Source organism: Berghia stephanieae, chromosome 12, assembly GCF_034508935.2.
Source record: "Berghia stephanieae isolate SIO BIC M18660-M18661 chromosome 12, UCSD_Bste_1.3, whole genome shotgun sequence".
NCBI lineage: Eukaryota > Metazoa > Mollusca > Gastropoda > Nudibranchia > Aeolidiidae > Berghia > Berghia stephanieae.
This window is the reverse complement of record NC_088371.1, coordinates 29798547-29826046: the sequence shown is the minus strand read 5'-3', so window position 1 is coordinate 29826046 and position 27500 is coordinate 29798547. Positions and strand designations below refer to the sequence as shown.

The window sequence follows — 27500 nt, the reverse complement described above, 5'->3', positions numbered from 1 at the left end:
TTATCCAACGATTAGATAGCTCTGAACAAATGTAAACAGGCTGCTTTGTTAATGAAAGTTATAAACATAGCCCACGTGTCAAGTGGACCAAAATGACCAATCGTGATGTTAGATATTTCCAAAATTGTGAACACTTTTCACCATGTGGGTCCTTTTGAACACACGTTGCAATGTGACGAGAGCGCATGGAAAGTTAATATAGATCGCTCCCGTTAAAGCTTTATCGATAGACCAGTGAGTGGATGCAGCGTGCATGATAAAGCCCAATGAAGCCGATTTCATTCAAAGGCGATAAATTTCGTGGTTTCCAAGGAAAAAAATGAGATAAAGTCACTTTAAATAGCTTTAGAAATAAATAATTTACCTTCAGTAAGATCCTAAAATTCTCCAAAGTCCTAAATATAGTTTATAAGCATCAAACTTTCCTTTTCAATATCATTTATTGAGTCAAAGAGGCAAATACTGTTCTGTAGAGGGAGCCGAAAATTCGTATTTCTACGAATTATTTTGTAGTGCTCGTACAAGGTTTATGTATTAATTTGGTTTTTATCTTTGCAGAAATGAATGGAAATTATTATCTATCTGTAATATATCTTAAAATCCTTTATCAATGATAGTAAAATTATATAGATGGAATGAAATTGACGACGCTCAGCTCTTTATGGGGGGGGGGCTATGTCTTGACCTCGTGGTATGAAACTCGCTTTCGGATCGGAAGGTCCTGGGTTCGAGCCTCACTCAGCGCATAGTTGAGTCATTGGAGAAGGCTCTCTTCTCACATTCTCTCACCGTGCTCAGGTGTAAAATGAATACCTGGCCGTTAACAGCGTTGTCTCTCTCCGAAAAAATCGTAATATCGCCTAACAGGTGTCATGTCCCGTCCTACATATTAAATGTTGCTGTTGGCCAGGGGCCCCTTGTAAAGCGCTCTGAGCATGTTTAATGGATATTGCTCTATATAAAAGCTCAATCTTCTTTATTATTGTTTTCAGAGAGCCACTGTAATTTCTCGCTAAATTCAATCAGGCTATACATTAAATGGTTTTGTGGTTACATATAAATTTGTGTATCGGTACGTTTTGTGTTGTTGGCCGATGTTGTTAATATTTTACCTTCATGCATAGCATCAATGGGCAAACTTTTCTTGACACCCCCCCCCCCCCCCCCATAAAAAATAAAATAAAATAAAACGGACCCAAGTTTGAGAACAACTTGTCTAGACCGTATCGACCAACGTATACTTATTTGCACATGTTATAATCAAAATAGGATTCAATAGTCTGATGTCACGTCAGCCCAGCAACGAGCAGCTTGGTTCTAAACAAAGGAAATCGGTACTTTTTATTCTTCATGTAGGCTAGAACTTTTTCGCATGTCATGTGATCAGAATGTATAAAAGTCAAAACATGAACAAATTTATAATATTTTTCTCCTCTGGATACACTTTTATGATCGTCGGAGAAGCATTTCATATGGGCTTCCGCCATTTTTCCGATTTTTTAGAACCGGTTACTAAGTTATTATGCGTCATTACGAGGGAAGTGACGTCACGACTGTTGAAGCCTATTTTGTCATGGTCGCATGAAGGCGAGAAAACCACAAGTCCAGAATATAGATAGAATGAAATTGACGTCACTCAGATCTTTGTTATTGTTTTTTGTCATCCACCATTGTGAGTGATTCTCACTTACCGGTGTTAACCAGACCATAAACGTTAGTTACACATAGTTTTGTGTGATAGCCCGTTAAAATTCCGGGTGGCAATGTTGTGAGCTTCATAGCCAAGCGCATGGCCGTTAGTCTTCAGTTGTCTTGTCGGCGCGTTCAATAAATAGCCTTTCATTTCACCAGCCACGAGCTGCTTTGCCGTGTTGCCAGGCCATAAAATCAGAATAAGTCAATAAAATAACACTGTGTTGTCTTTAACCCTTTAAGGGTAGAAGGAACGAAAATTGACGTCACTCAGCTCTTTGTTATTGTTTTTAGCCAGCCATTTTTATGATTATTTCTCACCAAATTGTATCAATCAGACTGTATATGCTATGCCTTTTGCCAAAAAAACTCATAATATCCGCCAGTCGGATATAACTTACCAACACAAAAAACTATAATAATGATATTATAACCTTAAATGTTTATAGATAGTATGCAGATGACGTCACTCAGGCCTTTGTTATTGTTTTTGCCATCCGCGTTTGTGAGTTGTTCTCACTAAACTGTATTAACCAGACTATAAAAGTTCATGGTTACACACACAGAGTTTGTGTGTTGGTCCGTTATACTTCCGGATGGCAATGTTGTGAACTCCTTGGCCAAGCGCATTCTATCTATAGTCTGATTAATACAATTTAGTGAGAACTACTCATAAAAATGGCTGGCTAAAAACAATAACCAAGAGCTGAGTGCCGTCGGTTTCGTACATTCTGTTAATGATTTGTGTTTAAATAAAATACGCAACATTTCTACCCTCTATAGATAGTATGCAGATGACGTCACTCAGGCCTTTGTTATTGTTTTTGCCATCCGCGTTTGTGAGTTGTTCTCACTACACTGTTTTAACCAGACTATAAAAGTTCAGGGTTACACAGAGTTTGTGTGTTGGTTCGTTATACTTCCGGATGGCAATGTTGTGAACTCCTCGGCCAAGCGCATTCTATCTATAGATAGAATGCGCTTGTCCAAGGTATAGATAGAATGCGCTTGGCCAAGGAGTTCACAACATTGCCATCCGGAAGTATAACGGACCAACACACAAACTCTGTGTAACCATGAACTTTTATAGTCTGGTTAATACAGTTTAGTGAGAACAACTCACAAACGCGGATGGCAAAAACAATAACAAAGGTTTGAGTGACGTCATCTGCATACTATCTATAGATAGTATGCGCTTGGCTGAAAAGCTCGCAACATTGCCATCCGGCAGTTAAGAGACCAACACATAAACGTATGTGTAACCTTGGCCATTTATAGCTTGATTGATACAGTTTAGTGAAAAGTACTCATAAACGCGGATGACAAAAACAATGATAAAGACCCGAATGACCTCAACTTCATTCTATAGATAGTATGCAGATGACGTCACTCAGACCTTTGTTATTGTTTTTGCCATCCGCGTTTGTGAGTTGTTCTCACTAAACTGTATTAACCAGACTATAAAAGTTCATGGTTACACAGAGTTTGTGTGTTGGTCCATTACACTTCCGGATGGCAATGTTGTGAACTCCTTGGCCAAGCGCATTCTATCTATAGATAGAATGCGCTTGGCCAAGGAGTTCACAACACTGCCATCCGGAAGTATTACGGACCAACACACAAACTATGTGTAACCATGAACGTTTATAGTCAGGTTAATACAGTTTAGTGAGAACATCTCACAAACGCGGATGGCAAAAACAATAACAAAGGCATGAGTGACGTCATCTGCATACTATCTATATATATAGATAGAATGCGCTTGGCCAAGGAGTTCACAACATTGCCATCCGGAAGTACAACGGACCAACACACAAACTCTGTGTAACCATGAACTTCTATAGTCTGGTTAATACAGTTTAGTGAGAACAACTCACAAACGCGGATGGCAAAAACAATAACAAAGGCCTGAGTGACGTCATCTGCATACTATCTATATCAATCGTACACGTACACAAAAGGTTTAAAGATAGAACGAAGTTGACGTCACTCAGGTTTTAGTTATTGCTTTTTGCCACGCGCGTTTATGAGTAATTCTCACAAAACTGTATCAACCAGACTATAAACGTTCAAGGTTACACATAGTCTTGTTTGTTGATCCGTTATACTTCCAGATGGCAATGTTGTGAGTTTCTTAACTCAACAATACAGTTAATACAGACTAGTGAGAATTACTCATAAACGTGGATGGCAAAAAAAAATATAAAAAACCACTAACAAAGTGCAAAGACCTGAGTGACGTCATCTTCATTCTATCTATATTCCGGATGGCAATGTTATGAGTTTCTTAGCTAAACGCATAGCATCTGTATCTGATTTATATAATTGAGTGAGAACTTATCACTAACATGCTGTCAAAAATGATAACAAAGAGCTGAGTGACGTCAACTTCGTTCCTTCTATAGGATGAGAATAATCATAATTTCTAAACTTCATTCTCTGACTTTTTAAAATGCTCCTTGTGGAATATAATCGACGTGCACTTATTTGCAGGTCTGATAACCCAACTCATTATGGGCTCCTTGATATAATGAAAATCTTAAAAAAAAAAAAAAAAAAAAAAAAAATGACGCAAAATGTTGTCTATGACAACAAAGTTAAACTAGGCCCATAAGTGAGTTCGGATGTCAGACCTGCATATATGTACAAGTCTATTCTAATCCCTTTTCTCCCTCTCTCACACATTAACTCTCTGTGCTTACCAGCCATTTTCAAGATTTTCCCCAAAACTTCACACCTAACTAACACAAAAATAGATTTTATATCACTAGGACAAAGCAGTAAAATTCTTGCGATAAATAATTTTTTGAACAAAACACGGTCTACAACACACTGTTCATTTTCTTTAAATATTGTGATGTATAAACGAAATTTGAAAAAGAAAATTGTTGGTTGTATCGTAACGAATGTGACGATTTTCCTACGGTTGGCTAGGAGAGGGTTAAAAAGGGAAGAAAAAAAAAATTACTTACAGTGAGCAAGCTATCGTACTTTGAAAAAAAAAACATTACTTACAGTGAGCAAGCTATCGTACTTTGAAAAAAAAACATTACTTACAGTGAGCAAGCTATCGTACTTTGAAAAAAAAAATTACTTACAGTGAGCAAGCTATCGTACTTTGAAAAAAAAAAAATTACTTACAGTGAGCAAGCTATCGTACTTTGAAAAAAAAACATTACTTACAGTGAGCAAGCTATCGTACTTTGAAAAAAAAACATTACTTACAGTGAGCAAGCTATCGTACTTTGAAAAAAAAACATTACTTACAGTGAGCAAGCTATCGTACTTTGAAAAAAAAAAATTACTTACAGTGAGCAAGCTATCGTACTTTGAAAAAAAAACATTACTTACAGTGAGCAAGCTATCGTACTTTGAAAAAAAAAACATTACTTACAGTGAGCAAGCTATCGTACTTTGAAAAAAAAAACATTACTTACAGTGAGCAAGCTATCGTACTTTGAAAAAAAAACATTACTTACAGTGAGCAAGCTATCGTACTTTGAAAAAAAAACATTACTTACAGTGAGCAAGCTATCGTACTTTGAAAAAAAACATTACTTACAGTGAGCAAGCTATCGTACTTTGAAAAAAAAACATTACTTACAGTGAGCAAGCTATCGTACTTTGAAAAAAAAACATTACTTACAGTGAGCAAGCTATCGTACTTTGAAAAAAAAACATTACTTACAGTGAGCAAGCTATCGTACTTTGAAAAAAAAACATTACTTACAGTGAGCAAGCTATCGTACTTTGAAAAAAAAACATTACTTACAGTGAGCAAGCTATCGTACTTTGAAAAAAAAACATTACTTACAGTGAGCAAGCTATCGTACTTTGAAAAAAAAAACATTACTTACAGTGAGCAAGCTATCGTACTTTGAAAAAAAAACATTACTTACAGTGAGCAAGCTATCGTACTTTGAAAAAAAAACATTACTTACAGTGAGCAAGCTATCGTACTTTGAAAAAAAAAAAGAAAAAAAAAAAACACACACATTTTGAAATTTTGGCCAGAAAACTCGTACCTCAAATTTAAATATCGATCAATTAAGAAATGATCCCCGTGTCTGTTGTCAACGAAATCTGAAAGCTGAGATTCAGGGAAGTCCTAGGATTGATCGTTGTTTATGAATTTTGTTTGTTTGTTTGTTTTTTGGCAAATGGGGTCCTTTTAATCCACAGATATATTTTTACGTCATAAGGTTGCAATACTATTATCATATTCTGTTGTTGTTAAATTTAATTCGTATCACTTTTCCACCAAACTTGTCTTACTGTAATATGTTTTGTTTTATATCACTGTAAAGCACTTACAGCCTTTGACATAGGGGTAAACGCTGTATAAATGCCATTTATTATTATTATTATTATTATTATTATTATTATTATTATTATTATTATTATTATTATATTATTATTATTATTATTATTATTATTATTATTATTATATAATATTATTATTATCATTAATATTATTATTATTATTATTATTATTATTATTATTATTATTATATTATTATTATATTATTATTATTATTATTATTATTATTATTATTATTATTATTATTATTATTATTATTATTATTATTATTATTATTATTATTATTATTATTATTATTTATTATTATTATTATTATTATTATTATATTATTATTATTATTTATTGTTGTTGTTGTTGTTGTTTAAAGTAGCCCTTTAGAGCCATATGGTAAGGCCTATGGAGCCGGAGATTATCCCAATTTCTATAGCGTGAAACGGACAATAGCAATTGCTTGCTATCCCTTTGATAGGACGTTGGTCTATCACAAAGTACTTTCCGCCTAATCAAACAGTCTCAGCTACCCATTCGCTGCTGATGGGTGGACAAGGGATCAGAAAAAAAAATCTCGACTGCATCCGGGATCTATTTTGGTCCCTTTGCGTGTGAAGCGAGTGCTCTACCAACTGAGCTATCGGAACCCCCAATAAATAAATTTAAAAGACGAGTTTTCTGGCCAGATTTTTTATTTAGAAAACCTTTGTTTTGTTTTGTGAGTGTGTGTTTTTTTAAAGCAGGGTGGTAAATAATAATATATGCAGTCCATGCATTATGCACAAGAGAACATAATTCAATTCTTCGGCTGGTAGAATTTCTCTCACACACACTGACCAGCCTTCAGCATTAAACCAGCAGTGTCCAGTGTTAAAGGTTTTTTCTGTTTTATTGATGGTTGACGGTTGTCGTTGTTGTTGTTGTTGTTGTTGTTGTTGTTGTTGTTGTTGTTGTTGTCGTTGTTGTTGTTGTTGAAAGTGGTATAAAAGGAAGTATGTGAATATATGTTTTTGTTGTTGTTGTTGTTGTTGTTGTTGTTGTTGTTGTTGTTATTGAAAGAGGTATATAAGTTGTTGTTGTTGTTCTTCTTCTTCTTCTTCTTCTTCTTCTTCTTCTTCTTCTTCTTCTTCTTCTTCTTCTTCTTCTTCTTCTTCTTCTTATTCTTCTCCTTCTTCCCCTTCCCCCCTTTCCCCCCCCCCCTTCCTATTGTCATCATCATCATCATCATCATCATCATCATCATCATCATCATCATCATCATCATCATCATCATCATCATCATCATCATCATCATCATCATCGTCATTATTCTATTATTATTATTATTATTATATTATTATTATATTATTATTATATTATTATTATTATTATTATTATTATTATTATTATTATTATTATTATTATTATTATTATTATTATTATATTATTATTATTATTATTATTATTATTATTATTATATTATTATTATTATTATTATTATTATTATTAATTATTATTATTATTATTATTATTATTATTATTATTATATTATTATTATTATTATTATTATTATTATTATATTATTTTATTTTTATTATATGCATTATGTCATTATAATAATTATTATTATTATTATTATTATCATGTATTATTATATATATTATATTATTATATTATTATTATTATTTATTATTATTATTATTATTATTATTATTCATTATTATTATTATTATTATTATTATATTATTATTATTATTATTATTATTATTATTATTATTATTATTATTATTATTATTATTATTATATTATTATTATTATATATATTATTATTATTAATTATATTATTATTATTTATTATTATTATTATTATTATTATTATTATTATTATTATTATTATTATTCATCGTCATTATTATTATTATTATTATTATTATTATTATTATTATTATTATTATTATTATTATTATTATTATTATTATTATTATTATTATTAACAATATTTTGTTCAATATCAATGAGGCCATTATAACAATGTGGGTTACCACACGTTAGTTTGAGGGTACAACAACAATGAGGCAATATTATAACAATATGAGATCTGAAATAAATAACCGCAAGTCACATACTACCGATTCGTAACGACGAGTCACTATTTTGTTCAAAAAAATACCTCAATTCTTCCAGGAGAGGCCATACTTGGATCTTAGCTGGCATCCAAAGACAAATCGCTTTTATTTTCAATTCTTTTTTAAAATGGCCATAAATATCTTATTTTAATTAATGATGAATGGCAATGAACCATAACTTGTCAAAATAGTGTCTAAATCTGAACGTTTAGATGGAAGTCCCAGGTTCGACATTATTGCACCAAATTTGGCGTCATTAAAATGTGACCCTGATTCCTCCTTATTTTGACTTATAGATATTTTCATGGCCAAAATGAGACTAATACATTTTGTCTGCGTTTGCCAGCTCTCTCTCTCTCTCTCTCTCTCTCTCTCTCTCTCTCTCTCTCTCTCTCTCTCTCTCTCTCTCTAACTCTCTCTCTCTCTCTCTCTCTCTCTCTCTCTCTCTCTCTCTCTCTCTCTCTCTCTAACTCTCTCTCTCTCTCTCTCTTTCTGTGTGTGTGTGATTGTGTGTGTCCCTCTCCTCTCTCTCTCTCTCTCTCTCTCTCTCTCTCTCTCTCTCTCTCTCTCTCTCTCTCTCTGTTCCCTGGCATGACAGCGCCAAATCCAAGGGCAATAAACCGGTCGTCAAGAAACACGACTGTTGACATTCACGACCATTAACCCAGGGGCGACTACTCTCAGAGCCTAATCTTCTCTTCCTCTTTTGCATTCCTTTTTGGTTATTTGCCTTTTTCTCTTCCTTCTCTATCTCTTTTCTTTTCTAAAACGTGACTGCGCTGCTCTCTTTTTCTCTCTCTCTCTCTCTTCTTAAAAAATGGCTTATTGTGTATATCCCAAACACAAAAACAATAAATAAATATATAAATGAATAAATAGATAAATAAATAAATGAATAAATAAGATAAATAAACAAAATGAATAGATAGATAAATAAATAAATAAATAAATAAATAAATAAATAAATAAATAAATAAATAAATAAATAAATAAATAAATGAAATAAAATAAATAAAGACCAAGGGGGCATGAATAAATCACCAACTGTTAGATCTGCTGGAAAGTACACTGCGATAGACTAGCGTCCTATCCAAAGGGTAGCAAGCAATTGCTATTGTCCGTTCCACGATATAGAAACCGGGATAAACTCCGGCTCCATGGGCCTAATATTATAAAAGAGCTGACGAGGCCATGATATAAGCAAAAACAACAATACTACATTTGAGTAATTTCCTCAATGATATCTTAATCTCAAATTGAGAGGAGGAAATAGGTCTTGAAACAGGCATAAGTGGCCGAGTGATTAAGGCATTGCACTGTGACCCGGAAGGTCCGGGGTTCGAGCCCTGCTTCAGGCACTTTTTTTTTACATTGGGCAAGATTATTAACCATCAATTTTCTCACTTGGACAACTGTTGACATCAGACATCTTGTTTGATGAATTATCTATATTATTCCTTCGTGGAAGGCGACGATAATATCTTATGATGTTGTGGCGGAAGGGCATTTTAAAAAAATAGGTCTCTAAAAGTCACAGAAAAATACAATTTAGATAGGTTAGAAATCATGAAAATGACATTTTTTGTTGTAAAGTGGGAAAATCCGATAATCTGAAATATCAGTATTGGCTGAGAAACAGGCTTTTTAATAAAATAGATAAATAAAATTCCCTTTATTCATCCCGGAGGGAAAATTTGTCTTTAGGGTCTATTTCAAGGGAAGACTGGAATAACCCAGGAGTCAGTCGCAGTGCAGCGCCGCAAATTGAGCTAGGCCACACAGCGCAACGGCGGATGATCGAATTCGGTACCTTTCGGGTACGAAGCAAAGACCGTACCGCTGATCCACGCTAATCCAATTATTAAGATTGGATCATTTAAAATGGACGACAAAATCTTGTTCATTATTTATTGTCGAAAGATGAAAAGAATGTCTCCCTACGTCATGCTTTAATTTCCCAAGGGCAATATTGTTTGTTTTTTTTAAAGCAATAACAGGAATATTTCCTCTTTTTAAACTTCCTTGTCATGGGTAATGGGGATTATCTATATTACATTTCCATGTGCTCGAGGTCATTGGTCACATTGCAAAATGTGCTCAAAGCGACTCAATTGGTGAAAAGTGTTCATAGCTTTTGAAATATCTCATATCATGATTGGTCATATTGTTCAGCTTGACATGTTATGGGTATGAATGCTATGCGCTTGGCTTGGAAACTCACAATATTGCCATCTGGAAACATAACGGACCAATAAATACCCAAAACTATGTGTAACTTTAAACGTTTATAGTCTGGTTGATACAATTTAGTGAGAATTACTCATAAATGTGGATGGCAAAAAAACAATAACAAAGACCTACGTGATTTCAACTTTGTGTGTTAGTTGTTAAGTGCTTCTGCTTGTTTGTGACCCCTTGTAAAGTACTTTGAACACATTTTAGTGGACATCGCGCAATAAAAAACTCAAGTTTATTTCATTTTATATAAATATCCATGTCACTTTTTCCCGTCCAATAATGGGTTGTTTTTTTTTCTATTATTCTTAATTTTCCCTCCAACAGGATTCAGGAATAACTAAAGACAGGTTCAATTCCTAGACAGATCCATATCCTATGTGCTTATAGCTTAACTACTGAACCACGTCCTCAAACATTTTCTGTCATGTTGATACAGACTAGATATTTTGTCGGATTAAAAACAAAATAAATCACAGACTGAAATGAATAAATAACACCCTAAGATTTCCAACATCACTACCATATAGTAATAGGATTCAAACCCGCTTTTAAGTCCATTGTTATCGTCTCTGACCTAACGTCCACCAGCACAATTCCTGAAGAAAGCCATAGCAACAATAATAGCATTGACTATAGAACCTCCATCAGCATAACCATCTCCTACGCCATTAAAAACTGCTGCAAATAATCTGAAATACTCGGAATATCACATTTCACCTCAAAATAAAACCGGTTTCCAACTCCCCAAACACATCTCCCTTTATCACCACCATCACCATTATTAACGACAATCACGAATCCTGAGGAAGAAATACAGTTCTTTATCCCCACAGTCCCTCTAGAAACGACACCCACCCTCACCACGGCAGGAACCATGAATCCGTACCCCTTCCGGGGGTGGCATCTTCCTACAGCCTACACAGAATCCACAAACTGCGACCGGAACTACCCAACAATGTATCCGCCATCATGGACATCTGGATACTTCCCACCTCCTTCGGCCGTCTACCCCTTCCAGAGTGACGCTGCCACGCCCAAACAACCCAATACCCCAGGGTCAGTCACAGCGGATTGGAAACTCAACCACATCAGCGCATCAGAAAGTCCAGCTGCTGCAGTCTCTGCCAGAGACTCAACATTCGTCAAATCCAGCTACGAAAGTCTCCTATACAAAAACACAACAGCCAATCCATCAGTGGCGGGTATCGGAACACGGAGTGACTACGACACGTGCACGCGCGATGACCCTTCAGGGAGGTCTTGCTGTGCAATATCCTGTTCGTGCAACAACCATCAGCGACTAAACATGCTGGATCAGGGCTGGCGTTCATCAGATGTATCTCCAGCATTGGATTTCAAACCGTCTCCCAGTCTGTCTCCGTACCAGAGTCTGTGTCACCGAGGTAAGCCAAATCTAATCTTTAATAAAAAAAAAAAGGTTGGAGGCCACATTCAGTACAACCAATGTTACATTAAAAAAAAAAAAATTTGCAAACAAACACAGAATTACTAACAAATTAATGAAATATAAAACTATTGTATACGGATTGCTGTACCTGTAACTTGTGACCCTTTCCTGAATCAAGGCTAATTTTATCACCCGACGTTGACTCAAATGACTGTCTTGTCTTTAAAAAAATGTGTTAGGACAAAATGATCGGCCTTTTGACGAAGGGAACGGCGAAAATTAGGTACCGGTTTAGATAAGTTGGCAGATTGGCTTTTACCTGCTAAATGTAGCATGTATTGTGTATTCGTTTAGCTTAAGGGGTATACTATCAGGTTTGTATAACATTTAATTACGGATTATATATTTTATTGCATGAATCAATATGGGTGAAGTCGTTTTATTTTATCTGTCCGATCGGAAGAATACGTTTGTCATCAGAACACAAAGAATTCACGTCCTAGTCCAATCCAAGTGTAGTCAACCCGTACTGTTGCAGCTTTAGTTCTGAACAATATAAACGTTTATTTCCTCGCGGATTGGAATAGTTAATGGAATAAATCCGTATGGGTGAAATTATTTTGATTATAAATACACGGTCTGCGAAAAGTAGTCATATCTTAAAAAATTAATTGTTATCATTTTTCTTGCTCCTGTTATCAAGCATTTTGCTCTATGCTCAGTTTAGCTTCCGTACCCTGGATAATCTCGACCAGAAACTCGTCCTTCAATGGGCATGATCTATATTACTTTTTCATGTGCTTCAGGTCATTGGTTACATTACAAAGTGCGCTCAAAATGACCCACATATTGAAAAGTGTTCACAGAAAAATCCAAAGTGACAATTGGTCATTTTGCTCAGCATGACTCATGGGTATGTTTACAACTTTCATAAACAAAGCAGCGTGTTTAGTTACATTGAGAAATGTCCAATCGTTGTACAGCAACAAATCATGTGATCGATGACCAGGTTGGACGAAAACATGAATATAGATCGCTCCCATTATCGATCGATTTCAATGACCTTCACATCTTGTCAAAAACTTTCAGACCTGGGACTTCGCGGAAGGTCGAGTTTTCACGGCCAAATGTTTACAAGCGAGTATTTCCAGAGTACGGCTGTTAACTTAACTAATGATTAAGAAAAAAAGGTGTCTGATGGTCGATTTTCTTAGCAAGTCTCTGGTTTGAGATTTGTTTTTTTTTCCAAGATGAGGTTTATTTCATTTGATCGATATATATTGAAGGACGAGTTTTCTGGTCATAACTTTAAATACGTGTTTCCTTTTTCAGAGTGCGGCGACAATAATGCAATGTGTACATATATGCGCGTCTGACATCCAAACCCACTTTTGGGCCTTGTTTAAAACCAAAATCTAGAGGTGCCTAAATGAGTCAATAAAATGTATAGTAAAATAAATGGAGTGAAAATTATTCTTATAAAAGATGCAACACAAAGTAAACGACGGTCCGGACTTTGGCCTTTTTCATATTACACAATATTTTGCGTAATGTTTTTTGTTTTGTTTTTTTTTTTTTGTTTTTTTTTTTTTAGATTTCCATTTCAACAATAAGCCCATAAGGAATTGGGTTATCAGACCTACAAATAAGTGCTCGTCGGGCAGTGCAGATTATTCGAAAATGATAACCCATTGTCATTTTATGTCACATATTGAGAAAAAGATATTCTCGAATTGATAGTGGCGATGCTTTTATTTAATCATTTTTCAACACATACGGCAGTAAATTGCGTGGTCATATTAATATGCTATATTTAGCCCTTCCATATTTGTACATGGACATTACCTTTATTAAACTAATTCACATTCAATTTGTGTTTAACCCTCTCCTTACCACATATACGGGCAAAATCGTCACATTTGTTACGACACAATATACATTTTTCTTATTCAGATTTATTTTGTACATCACAAACTTTGAAGAATGATCTTTGTTTAATTAATAAGAACATTAAGTTGTTTTGTAGAGAGCTTTTTTGAGTTTAAAATATCAATATTTCTGCTGGATTAGCCTCCCATTTTGGGAAAATACTGAAAATCATCGGTAAGGAGAGAGTTAAATAACAATCAAGAATAAAAGCTTCGATTTAATATTTAAAAAACGGAGCAGATGATGTGGGCGTTTCAGACTTCCCCTTCGACAACAAAATACGATGAACGAGACAAATGAATGTCTTTAAAAAAAACACTTGAGCTTTTATAGGGAATGAGATTAACGACAGAGTAGTGTCCTTTGATTGGACGTCACCCATAGTCTGTGACGTCACCGGCGGAAAAGTTATTAGAGAGAGAACGTCATGTTGGTTGTGTGCATGCGTCTCTCGTCCTCGCTTCCGCATGCGCACAACCAACATGACGTTCTCCCTCTAATAACTTTTCCGCCGGTGACGTCACAGACTATGGGTGACGTCCAATCAAGGGACGCTACTCTTCCGCTAATCTCATTCCCTATATAGAGCACTATCCAATAAACGTGCTCAAAGCACTTTACATGAGCTCCCTAACCAACAGCAACACTTAACATGTAGAACGAAACATGTCTCCTGTTAGGCGATTTGTATTACAGTTTTTTTTCGGACGAGGACAACGCTGTTAACGGCCAGGTACTCATTGTATACCTGAGTACGGTGAGAGAATGTGACAAAAGAGTCTTTTCAAACGACTCAACTATGCACCGAGCGAGGCTCGAACACTTGACCTTCCGATCCGAAAGGGAGTGTCATACTAGACTAGACCACATAGCCGCACGACGATCATCGTGGTTTTTTAATAAACGTCTATATAATTAAATTAGAGCTTATAATATATTCATTTTGTAATTTATATTTACATTGGAATCCGAATAAAACACACACTGCTGAACGAGAAATAAAATGATTTACTTTAAGCAACATGGAGGTCCCGATAGCTCAGTTGGTAGAGCACTCGCTTCACGCGCAAAGGGACCAAGATCGATCCCGGGCGCAGTCGAGATATTTTCTGGACCCCCTGACCAACCAGCAGTGATTGGGTAGCGGGATCTGTTAGATCTGGCGGAAAGTACTTTGTAATAGACTAGCAATTGGTATTGTTCGTTTCAAGCTACAGAAACCGGAATAAGCTCCGGCTCCATGGACCTCCTGGCTCTGAAGTACTACTTTAAGCAAAATTGACTTTATCCATTATCATCGAAACACACTTAGATAAAGAACAGAAAATTTTGGACCAAAAATAGGATTTGATTTTAAGCATAAGCTGACATTAAGAGTGTTGAGACAATGTGGTTTCCAATGTATTTCTCCGAGCTTTCAGCAGCAGCATTCACAGTTGTATTAAATTGCCTGAAAACGGTGTTTTGTTGCGTTGAATAAACTGGAGAAAAAAAAATAAAATAAATAAACATTAAACGTATAAAAGAAAAGAAAGAAAGAAAAAAAAAGGTAAAACTGTCTTCAGATTTGAAGACTTGAGGTTTGGCCACTTTAAGTAATAACCAAACCGTTTGCCTTTTTGGCCTAAAATTATATTATAACAATGTGAAAATCAACCAAAGTTTTTTACCTTTTTCTTTTTTTTACTACATACTGTTTAATCTATTTTTAGCATCGAAATAACCACGACAATTCGTAATGCCGCTTTCAGACGATGGGTTGCTTTTACTATTCGGTCATACTCTTTAAAAAAAAAAAAAAAGAAAAAAAAATATCAAAAACAAAAACAAACACATTTTTTTACATTTTGGCGGGAAACTCGTCCAAATATCAATCAATTCAAACGATACTCTTCTTATAATTAAATCACCAATCTGAGACTCTCGTTAAATAAATCACTTCGTTGAAGTCCCAGGTTTGAGAATATTTTTTTTAACAAGATGAGTGTCATTTTAATCGATAAGAATTATCAAAACTTGAAGGAAGAAATTTATGCCCAAAATGTAAAAATACCATTTGAATTTTTTTTTTTTTTTTTTTTTTTTTTTTTTTTTTAAATTATGACAGTATTAACTCCAGCACGCTAAATTTACCTTCCGCAGTACAATTGTAATATATAATATGCAAATTAACTCCCAGCTGGGATACCAATCCGGGGTCTTTCAATCTGTTGAATATTCATCATATTATTTTGATTTACTCCTTCTATTCCCCCCTTTCCAGGAAAATGCATCTTGGCCCCCAAACTACCTGTCGTTGCCCCCGTCAGTTTATGGCGGGTATAGTATTCTCCCTACGCCCCTTTTTCTTTGTCTCAACATTTCAATAATAAAAGTTTAATCGCTATTTTATGACACTTTTATGCTTGCGACGAAAAGGGAAGGTTTTCAAAATTTGCATAACATGCATATTATAGTATGTAAAAGGAAAATGTAATGAAAAAAGAAACAGAAGAAGAAAAAGGGGGAAGAGGAAGAAAAAAAAAGGAGTAGGAGTAGGAGGACGAGGAGGAGAAGGAGGAGAAGGATGAGGAGGAGGAGAAGAAGAAGAAGAAGAAGAAGAAGAAGAAGAAGAAGAAGAAGAAGAAGAAGAAGAAGAAGAAGAAGCAGTTGCAGTAGTAGTAGGAGAAGTAGAGTAGTAGTAGTAGTAGTAGTAGTAGTAGTAGTAGTAGTAGTAGTAGTAGTAGTAGTAGTAGTATAGTAAGTAGTAGTAGTAGTAGTAGTAGCAGCAGTTGTTGTTGTTGTTGTTAGTAAAAAAAAAACAGGCAATATCCACTAAATGTGCTCAAAGTGCTTTACAAGGGGTCCCTGGCCAGCAGCAACATTTAACTCCGGGACATGACTCTTGTTAGGCGATGTTACAATTTTTTTGGACAGAGACAACGCTGTTAACGGCCAGGTACTTATTTTACACCTGAGTACGAGTAAAGAGCTTTCTCCAAAGACCCAACTCTGCGCCGAACGAGGTACGAACCCAGGAGCTTCCGATCCGAAAGCGAGTGTCATACCACAATACCACATAGCCGCACGTAGTAGTAGTAGTAGTAGTAGTAGTAGTAGTAGTAGTAGTAGTAGTAGTAGTAGAAGTAGTAGTAGTAGTAGTAGTAGTAGTAGTAGTAGTAGTAGTAGTAGTAGTAGTAGTAGTAGTAGTAGTAGTAGTAGTAGTAGTAGTAGTAGTAGTAGTAGTAGTTGTTGTTGTTGTAGTAGTATAAGGAGAAGAAGAAGAAGAAGAAGAAGAAGAAGAAGAAGAAGAAGCAGTTGCAGTAGTAGTAGGAGAAGTAGAGTAGTAGTAGTAGTAGTAGTAGTAGTAGTAGTAGTAGTAGTAGTAGTAGTAGTAGTAGTAGCAGTTGTTGTTGTTGTTGTTAGTAAAAAAAAAACAGGCAATATCCACTAAATGTGCTCAAAGTGCTTTACAAGGGTCCCTGGCCAGCAGCAACATTTAACTCCGGGACATGACTCTTGTTAGGCGATGTTACAATTTTTTTGGACAGAGACAACGCTGTTAACGGCCAGGTACTTATTTTACACCTGAGTACGAGTAAAGAGCTTTCTCCAAAGACTCAACTATGCGCCGAACGAGGTACGAACCCAGGAGCTTCCGATCCGAAAGCGAGTGTCATACCACAATACCACATAGCCGCACGTAGTTAGTAGTAGTAGTAGTAGTAGTAGTAGTAGTAGTAGTAGTAGTAGTAGTAGTAGTAGTAGTAGTAGTAGTAGTAGTAGTTGTTGTTGTTGTTGTTGTAGTAGTAGAATAAGGAGAAGAAGAAGAAGAAGGAGAAGCATACCAGCAGACATATCTTTATTTGCCTCCATATCATTTGCGTCCAATGAACGTGTGCGGCCCTGTTTTGTGGACATTATGGTCCCTGGTTCGAGTTTCGATATGAGAGGCATATATAGTTGAGTCCTTGGAAAGGCTCTTTACTTACATCATTTTTTAAATATGTTTAGGTGTAAAACTTTTATTTATTATTATTATTATTATTATTATTATTATTATTATATATTATTATTATTATTATTATTATTATTATTATTATATTATTATTATTATTATTATTATTATTATCATTATTATTATTATTATTATTATTATTATTATTATTATTATATATTATCATCATCACCATCATCATCATCACCATCATCATCATCATCATCATCATCATCATCATCACCATCATCATCATCATCATCATCATCATCATCATCACCATCATCATCATCATCATCATCATCATCATCATCATCATCATCATCATTAAAAAAGTCTTATTTTTCATACTTTTCATCGAGATAAAAATAGAAGCTACATCCATTGATAATTGAAATTATTTTTCTGACCAAAACCTTTTTTTAATTTTTTTTTTTTTTGAAGTGTATTTCCGATGTACAACACCATAAAGCATCACGTATATTATTTCATCTTAATAATAATAATAATAATAATAATAATAATAATAATAATAATAATAATAATAATAATAATAATAATAATAATAATAATAATAATAATAATAATAATAATAATAATAATATTCCTGCGGTGACCCAGATCAACTTCTAATAAATCTAATATCACATGTCCAAATCTAACGTCCAAATCTAACAATGTGTTTGATTATTGATTATTGTATGTATTAAATGACCACCAGTTGCTACCGGTCTAGTCTTGATGAACATTCTGTCACACTACGGCAATCTGGTATCATTTTCAAATAAACAAACATGTCCGAACCATTTCAATCTATCTTCTCTCGTCTTTATTGATACATCCTTCCCTTCAGTCAACCTTCGAATTCGTTCATTCGTTCATTTGACATGGAAAAATAAAGTGAGAAATGGGCGAAACATCTCTCAATGCCCAATTAGGAGAAATAGTTAATTAAAATTATCAATAAAGTTGTAACCATCTGTTAACCATTTTAACAGCCGTGCTCCGGAAAAACTCGTATTTAAAAATTTGGCCAGAAAACTCGTCCTTCAAATATCGATCGATTGAAATGACTCTCATCTTGACAAAAACTCTCAGACCTGTAACTTCGCTGACATCTTCATTAAAGTCCCAGGTTTGAGAATTTTTGCTAAGATGAGGGTCATTTAAATCGATCGATATTTGAAGGACCAGTTTTCTGACCAAATTTTTAAAATAACAGTCTTTCTGGAATGATGCTGCAATTGTGACACGACAGTCACGCTTGGATGAACACGACTTGAATGGTGAGCATCGGACGATCGGGTAACAGGTCGGTTTGTGGGGTTTCTAATAGATAACAAATAGGATGATATCACACACACACACACACACACACACACACACACACACACACACATACACGTAACATCGGAACAATCCAACCGTAAAACAGGCGATAATAATAGGTGTTAAAAACACGAGCTTTTATATTACAGCGCGATATCCACTATTTAAGTGAGGAGTTAATTAAAACATGTTAAGTCATATCCATTTTTTAAATGAGTTAACACTCTCGATCCAGCAGTCTACTCACTCCCTCACTCACTCACTCACTCACTCCCTCACTCCCTCACTCACTCACTCACTCACTCACTCACTCTCTCACTCACTCACTCCCTCACTCATTCACTCACACACTCACTCACTCACTCACTCACTCTCTCCCTCACTCACTCACTCACACAATCACTCATTCACTCACTCAGTCATTCACTCACTCAGTCACTCACTCACTCACTCTCTCCCTCACTCAATCACTCCCTCACTCACTCTCTCACTCACTCACTCACTCACTCACACACTCACTCAGTCACTCACCCCCTCACTCCCTCACTCCCTCACTCACACACTCACTCATTCACTCACTCACTCAGTCATTCACTCACTCAGTCACTCACTCACTCACTCTCTCCCTCACTCACTCACTCTCTCCCTCACTCACTCACTCCCTCACTCATTCACTCCCTCACTCCCTCACTCACACACTCACTCAGTCACTCAGCCCCTCACTCCCTCACTCCCTCACTCCCTCACTCCCTCACTCCCTCACTCACACACTCACTCATTCACTCACTCACTCAGTCACTCACTCACTCACTCTCTCCCTCACTCACCCACTCCCTCACTTACCCATTCACTCCTTCACTCACTCACTCATTCACTCCCTCCCTCACTCATTCACTCCCTCCCTCCCTCACTCCCTCACTCCCTCACTCACTCACTCATTAACTCACTCACTCACTCTCTCCCTCACTCACCCACTCCCTCACTTACCCACTCACAACCTCCCTCACTCACTCATTCACTCCCCCCATTCCCTCACTCACTCACTCACTCATTCACTCCCTCACTCCCTCACGCCCTCACTCACTCACTCACTCCCTCACTCACTCACTCATTCACTCACTCACTCCCTCACTCACTCACTCCCTCACTCACTCACTCATTCACTCACTCACTCTCTCACTCCCTCACTCACTCACTCCCTCACTCACTCACTCCCTCACTCCCTCACTCACTCACTCCCTCACTCACTCACTCATTCACTCCCTCACTCAATCCTCTCCGGACCTACTGGCATTTGAGGCGATACAGGGGATCTCGACAAAAACAATCTATTGCAGACCTGCCTAGAACTACGACAAATGAGTAGAAATACGAATTTTTGGCTCCTGCTACAGAACTGCATACACTTCTTTGACTCAATCAATCTTGTTGAAAAGGAAACTTTAGTTTCTTCGAACCTATATCCAGGACACTTGGATCATTTTTGGATCATGCTGAGGACAAATTGATTGATTTTTGGCAGGCAGAACTAAATGGTGAGCCTTTGACTAAAGGGCCGACCACACAGTCAATAGGACGTGCGTGTTACGGTTATTGTTATGCATGCCTCATAGGTCATTAAAATTATGAATGATAATAATATAACGAATTTGACATGAGTTAGAAAAAGGATGGTTATTACTTATGGCGAATGAATAGGCGTGGAAGGTGTATAATGTGTGTGTGTGTGTGTGTGTGTGTGTGTGTCTGTGTGTGTGTGTCTGTGTTTTGGGGGAGGGGTGATATGAAGGGCTGCGTATTGTCAATACTTATAATGTCCCATTGTTGACTGCATCTAAAACGCCTTGACGTGTTGTTTGACACATAGATGACATACACACAATTTCATGAATTTTAATGATGAAACTCGACATTTATAACAAACGTCCCGCACGATACATTGATAATGCAATTTGCGTTTTGCCGTACGTTGGTGAAAAAAAATTTATCAAAAATTATAAAAAATAACTAAACAAAACCAACCCCCCCCCCCCCCCCCCCCCCCCCCCCCACAAAACAAACAAACTAACAAACAAAAAGCAACCAAAAAAAAGACCCAAATGCCCGCCCCCCCTTCCCCCGGGGCCAAAAATTTTAAAAAACGTAAACCAAACCACAAAAAAAAAAAAAAAAAAAACAAAAAAAAAAAACACACAAACAAATTAAACAAAACAAAATAAGACTCTTCCTTCAAATATCGATCTATTAAAATGACCCTCATCTTGTCAACAACAAAAACCTCTACAACCTGGAAATTCCAAGTAAAATTTTCATGAAGAGTCCCAGGTTTGAGATTTGTATGTTTACTAGACGAGGGTCATAATTTTAATCCACCGATATTTATTATTATTTGATGGACGAGTTTTCTGGCCAAACTTTTTAAATGTAATTTTTTTTTTTTTTTTCAAAGGACGGCATTGGGTCGGTAACTTTGACAATAATATTGTATTTGTATGAATTAATGCCAATCACCGTAGATGATACTACGAAACGTCCGACAAGGATTAGGAGGGATTGTTGTTAGGTTTTTTTCTTATGTCTTTTCTTCAGACAAAATGTGTTTTAAAAGTTGGTCTTTTTTTTTTCTTTTTTTTTTCTTTTTTTTTATTTATTTATTTATTTTTTTTTTGTTATTTTACGGCACAGTAGGTATCTAGGCTAGAACTGCACCGGGTTTTTAATTGGAAATAGGGATAACAATTAATTTCATGGTAATTAAAATTAATGGCCCATCTGTGGTTCAGTCAGATAACGAACTCTTAAGGCCGATTAAACAACAATGACTAAATGATGTTGTCAACACAAAGAGGAAAGAGATGAATATTATTATGGGTGATAATTGTGACGTGTATCGATACTCTACGACTCTCGCGCTGGAAAAAAAAAGACAAGACAAAAAACAAAAACAAAAAATAAATAAATAAACAAAACAAAAACAACATTGCAACCCAAACAAATAAGCAACATAAAAAAAAACAGACAAAAAAAACAAAAACAGAAAAAACAGTATAAAAAAACTATAAGAAAAAAAAATAAAATCAATCTCTTTCTCTCTCTCTCTCTCTCTCTCTCTCTCTCTCTCTCTCTCTCTCTCTCTCTCTCTCTCTCTCTCTCTCTCTCTCTCTCTCTCTCTCTCTCTCTCTCTCTCTTGAGATAAACACGAGTTAGTGGCATGTGACCTTGGGTGGTAGTTGTAACCTCTTCCGTAGATCCAACAAGATCTGAACGAATTATTATTATTTTATCTTCAAAAAAGTAGTTGAATCTGTTTGCTAATTCAATATCATCTGTGTGATTTGGCAGTGGCGATGACGTTTCGTGGTTTATAAGATTGTTCAAAATCTTATTTTAATTCTTTACTGTTGCCTTTATTATTGGATATATTTTCTCTCACGAAACAACGTTTTGCTTTTTTTATAAGTTGATTTTTCTCTCTAATGTAGACGTCTTTGTCGACCGTAAGCTTTGTTTTGCGCCAAGTTTTCTCGGCTGCTCTTCTTTTAATTTTTGATTGTCGAATTTCTTATGAAAACCATTTCGTATTAGGTCTTATTGTTATGGTTTTCGTGATTATGAGTGCGTGTAGATTTTAAATATCAGAAGTAGTTTTATTGAAGATTAATCGCGTTCAGCACTAAATTGGTTAAATTTGACTTAAAATGTGTTACCTTTCACGTTAATTACAACTTAGTGAGAACTACTCATAAACATGGATGGCAAAAAAAAAACCCGAAAAACCCCAAAACAAAGACCTGAATGACGTCAACTTCGTTCTATCTATAAACGTTCAAGGTTACACATACTTTTGTGTATAGACAGTATGCGCTTGGCTAAGAAGCTCATAACATTGCCATCCGGAAGTAAAAGGGACCAACACACAAAACTGTGTGTATCCATGAACGTTTATAGTCATGTTAATACAGTTCAGTGAGCATTACTCATAAACGCGGATGGCAAAAAACAATAACAAAGACCTGAGTGACGTCAACTCCGAACTATCTATTCGTACGTTATATCCGGCGGATGTTGTGAGTATTCTACCTAAATTTATAGCAATATTACAACCTGCTCCGATCGCTGAGGTGGTCGTTCAGATGGGGCGTGGCCAGCATGGGGGGGGGGGGGCGTTCTTTGGGATATGTTACTACTCACAGTTCTTGACACTTTACTTCATAAACAAATGAGTTCTCTTATCCTCCTTCATCTGTCTGTTTTGTTTACGAGTACATATATACTCATTAGTCGCAGAGGTTTTAAGCTCGCCATGAGCGGCTATGTGGTCTTGTGGTATGACAGTCGCTTTCGGATCGGAAGGTCCTGGGTTCGAGCCTCGCTCGGCGCATAGTTGAGTCCCTGGAAAAGGCTCTTTACTCACATACTCTCACCGTACTCAGGTGTAAAATGAGTACCTGGCCGTTAACAGCGTTCTCTCTGTCGGAAAAAAATTGTAATATCGCAAGAACTAGGAAACCTGGAACCTCGCGAAGTCTTTCTTGAAGTCCCAGGTTTGAGAGTTTTTGCAATGATGAGGGTCATTAACTCCCTCTTTACCCGCCATTTCCAGAATTTACCCTGCACCATCAGGCCAACCCAACACAAAAATATATTTTTCTTACTCAAACAGAAAAGCAACACCTACATTCTATACATAACATTGTTCAGCAAAATGAGCTCTACAACACGGTATCAAGTTTTTATAGTTATAACAAAAACTTTTCTTTCAATTTTGTGATATAGATAGAATGAAGTTGATGTCACTCGGGTATTTGTTATTGTTTTTTGCCATCCACATTCATGAGTAATTCTCACTAAATTGAATTAACTAGACTATAGAGAGTTTGCCGATGACGTCACGCATTTACCATCCACAGTTACTTCCCTTGGGCTAAGAGCACTGTAACTTTCTATCGCGTTGTTGTTTACATTAGAGAGAGAGAGAGAGAGAGAGAGAGAGAGAGAGAGAGAGAGAGGGAGAGAGAGAGAGAGAGAGAGAGAGGGGGGGGAGAGAGAGATAGATAGATAGAGAGAGAGAGAGAGAGAGAGAGAGAGAGAGAGAGGGGGGGTTCGTTTTATTGTGTATTCATTGGGAATGGGAGGGAGGGTGGTGTCTTTAATAAACAATGTGAGTGAACCCAAAGAAAAAGGGGAGGAGAGTTTAATAGCTGACAATTGACCACAAGGGGTTGTGATAACTAGTGACATGTCACACAGAGTTTTGTGTATTGGTCCGTTATACTTCCGGATGCCAATGTTGTGAGCTTCTAGGGCCAAGCGCATACTATCTATAAAGAAGAAACGAGAATGAGAAAATTGTTGATTTCATCGTAGCGAATGTGACGATTTCCTTATGGTTGGTAAGGAGAGGGTCAAATCGATCGATATTTGAAGGCAAAATTTTTAAGTACGTTTCTTTCCAGCAGTGAAGTGGTTAAACCATGTTTAATGAGTTATAAACACTCGTTTTAGTTGAAGATTTTTATGAGCTTGTCGGGTTAGAGTCTCGAATTATAACGAATGTTTATAACTCAATAAACATAATTTTAATCGTATCATTACTACATCACATTTCACCCAACTTCATTTATAAAACAAGGAATGCGTTAAAATTAAAATAAATAATGAATGCAAAACAATTGAATTGAATAGAATTGAATTGAAAATGTCAATTATTTAGGTCACTAGGTTCTCTCTTTCTCTCTCTCTCTCTCTCTCTCTCTCTCTCTCTCTCGCTCTCTATCTATCTATCTATCTATCTATCTATCTATCTATCTATCTATCTATCTCTCTAGTTGTATAATTACAACATCACTTTTCGCGCAGATCATTAATCACGATTGATGACTCATGATAAGTGCATTGATGGATTTTAATGCATGCATTCGTCACAAAGGAAATTATAGATTAAATACTATTAATTTAGGCCTCTTTCTTCATCCTTTGGGGAAAATCATATAATTTAGGCTCTATGTCGAGAAATCACCCAGATTGGCGTCAGCCCACAGCCTTCGTAAACTTATAATAATAACAAGAAATGAAGTGAGTAGGAAAGTGCCAGAAGACAACAGAGAATATGTGGGTAAAGAGCCGTTTCCAAGGGCTCAAATTATATGCGCCGCTTAGAGCGGGATTCGAACCCTGGACCTTCCGGTCCAAAAGCGACTGTCTTCCCGCTAGACCACAAAGCCGCACAGGTATATTATATCTATTCAAAGTTAATCTGAGATTGCCACAATAAATGAGAAAAATCAACAGATTCTAGATACTTCTCTTATCCTTTCAGAAGTAAATTGTTAGTTGGCTTTACTTTAGACCTAGTAGAAAGAATTTTACAATAGATGACATTCTGCACAAAAGGGTAACAAGCGACGTGTACTAATTTGCAGGTCTGATAACCCACATTTAAACGGGCTCATTGTTGTAATGGAAATACTCACAAACCAACGTAAAATATTGACCGTAAGAACAATATTTTATCAAGCCCTCGACTGCATTCTGTTAGTTTAAAAAATTGAGTTTTTATATAGCGCAATATCCACTAAATGTGCTCAAATCGCTTTACAGGGGGTCCCTGGCCAACAACAACATTTAACATTTAGGACGCCTGTTAGGCGATGTTACCATTTTTTTCGGACAGAGACAACATTTTATACCTGAGTATGGTGAGAGAATGTGAGTAAAGAGCCTTTTCCAAGGACTCAACTATGCGCCGAGCGAGGCTACAACCCAGGACCTTCCGATCCTAAAGCGAGTGTCATACCACAAGACCACATAGCCGCACAGTTATTAACTATTATGTTCCCTCTTATCGCCTAGAATTCAAGGGGGAAAACTCGGTTTAAGGGCGACTTGTCTCTTGCCCTCTGAGGAACCACAACAGCTTATACTCGTAAAGAATCTAAATTTTATGCGTGTGGTCTGAGTAAATAGGAAGATAGAACTTTTAAAAGTTTCCCCCCTCAGAGAAACGGTAGACTTGATACCACCAAAAGCACCAATCGGAGTAAGTATCCTCCCTTTGAGATAGCATCACACCTAGGGGGAGCTTCTTATGACCAATTAAAACGGGCCATAAATCGTCGTCCATCTTGAATAGGGCATGCTGAAACATAAACATTAAAAAATAAAAAGAAGAAATAAAGAAAGAAAGACAAAAAGAAGAAAAAGAGGCAGTAGAAGAAGTAGAAGAAAAAAAAAGGAAGATGTAGGGAAAAAAGTCTAAGAGTAAAACATTAAAAGATGGATGGGAGGTGAGATAAACGGGCTTCTGGAATCCTAAACCTGTCAATCTTATAAAGGGTAGAAGGCATTGGGAAGGGTGGGGGGAGGGGGGGGGGAGGGAGAAGGGTTGAGTTGATGTAGGCAGTGGGAGGTGAGGGGGGGGGGGGGGGCTGTTATAATAATATGTGGGTGAGTGAGTGAAACTTTTATCAAGCGGTGGTTCATTTATCTATTGAGGCTATGCGTTTAGGTAATATATTCACAACATACGCCAGCCGGATATAAGATTAAGATACGGACAAACAAGGCAATGTGTTAACGTGGATGTTTGTAGTCTGATTGATATAATTTCATGAAGACTTGTCACTAACAGGCTGTCTAAAAATAGTAACAAAGAGCTGAGTGCCGTCAACTCCGTTCCTTCTATTGTTGTTGTAGTATCGCTTCATTAAAAAATAAAATTAATGAAATACTGAAAGTGGTTTATCATATTATTATTATTATTATTATTATTATTATTATTATTATTATTATTATTATTATTATTATTATTATTATTATTATTATTAGTTATTATTATTATTATCATCATCATTATTATATTATTATTATTATTATATTATTATTATTATTATTATTATTATTATTATTATTATTATTATTATTATTATTATGATAAACCACTTTCAGTATTTCATTAATTTTTGGGGGCTTTTTTTCTTCTTTTATTCATTCTGTTTGCATCGACGTGTGTACAAACATTTTCAGAACTGATAAACTATTGTAATTATGGGCTAGAGATTGTGTGTTGAACCTGCGACCTCAAGAAGTCGGGAAGAAGTGGCTCTCGATAGACTAGAATTTGAAGCGACCTTTTTTTGGAGTCGTGGATAGCTCATACGGTAGATCTCCCCGACCAGGCGGAGTTGTCGTACCAGTAAGGTCGCGGGTTCGAGCCCTCATCGCCGCCGCGAAATTTTTATTCTCTGTTATCTTCTGGCACTTTCCTACTCACTTTCATTTCTTGTTACAAAATAATAGGGAAGAAACGTGTGAGATTTTTAAAAAAATGGTTCCAATCTCATTAGAAGTGTAAAACTAGTCTTCGGTTGGACTGGATACATACCTATTGTTATTGATCTCCTGGTTTCAGAGTGATGGCATCTTATTTTCTAGTCTTAATATATTATTATGCTAGTCGTCAATAAATATCACCCATCCTCGCTGTTTTACGATCCGTAATCAAAAAGAATT

General features: G+C 36.0%; 1 protein-coding gene across 2 annotated transcripts in view; it reads left to right on the top strand.

Annotated features, from left to right (window-relative positions):
* Positions 1 to 27500, top strand: part of LOC144958365 (uncharacterized) — a 74372-nt gene that overhangs the window by 16027 nt on the left and 30845 nt on the right. For both annotated transcript variants that reach the window (XM_078890325.1, XM_078890326.1), the window contains one exon: positions 10672 to 11750. In XM_078890325.1, the coding sequence (XP_078746451.1) occupies positions 11222 to 11750 (529 nt within the window). In that variant the 5' untranslated portion in view covers positions 10672 to 11221. The remainder of the gene's footprint in view (positions 1 to 10671; positions 11751 to 27500) is intronic.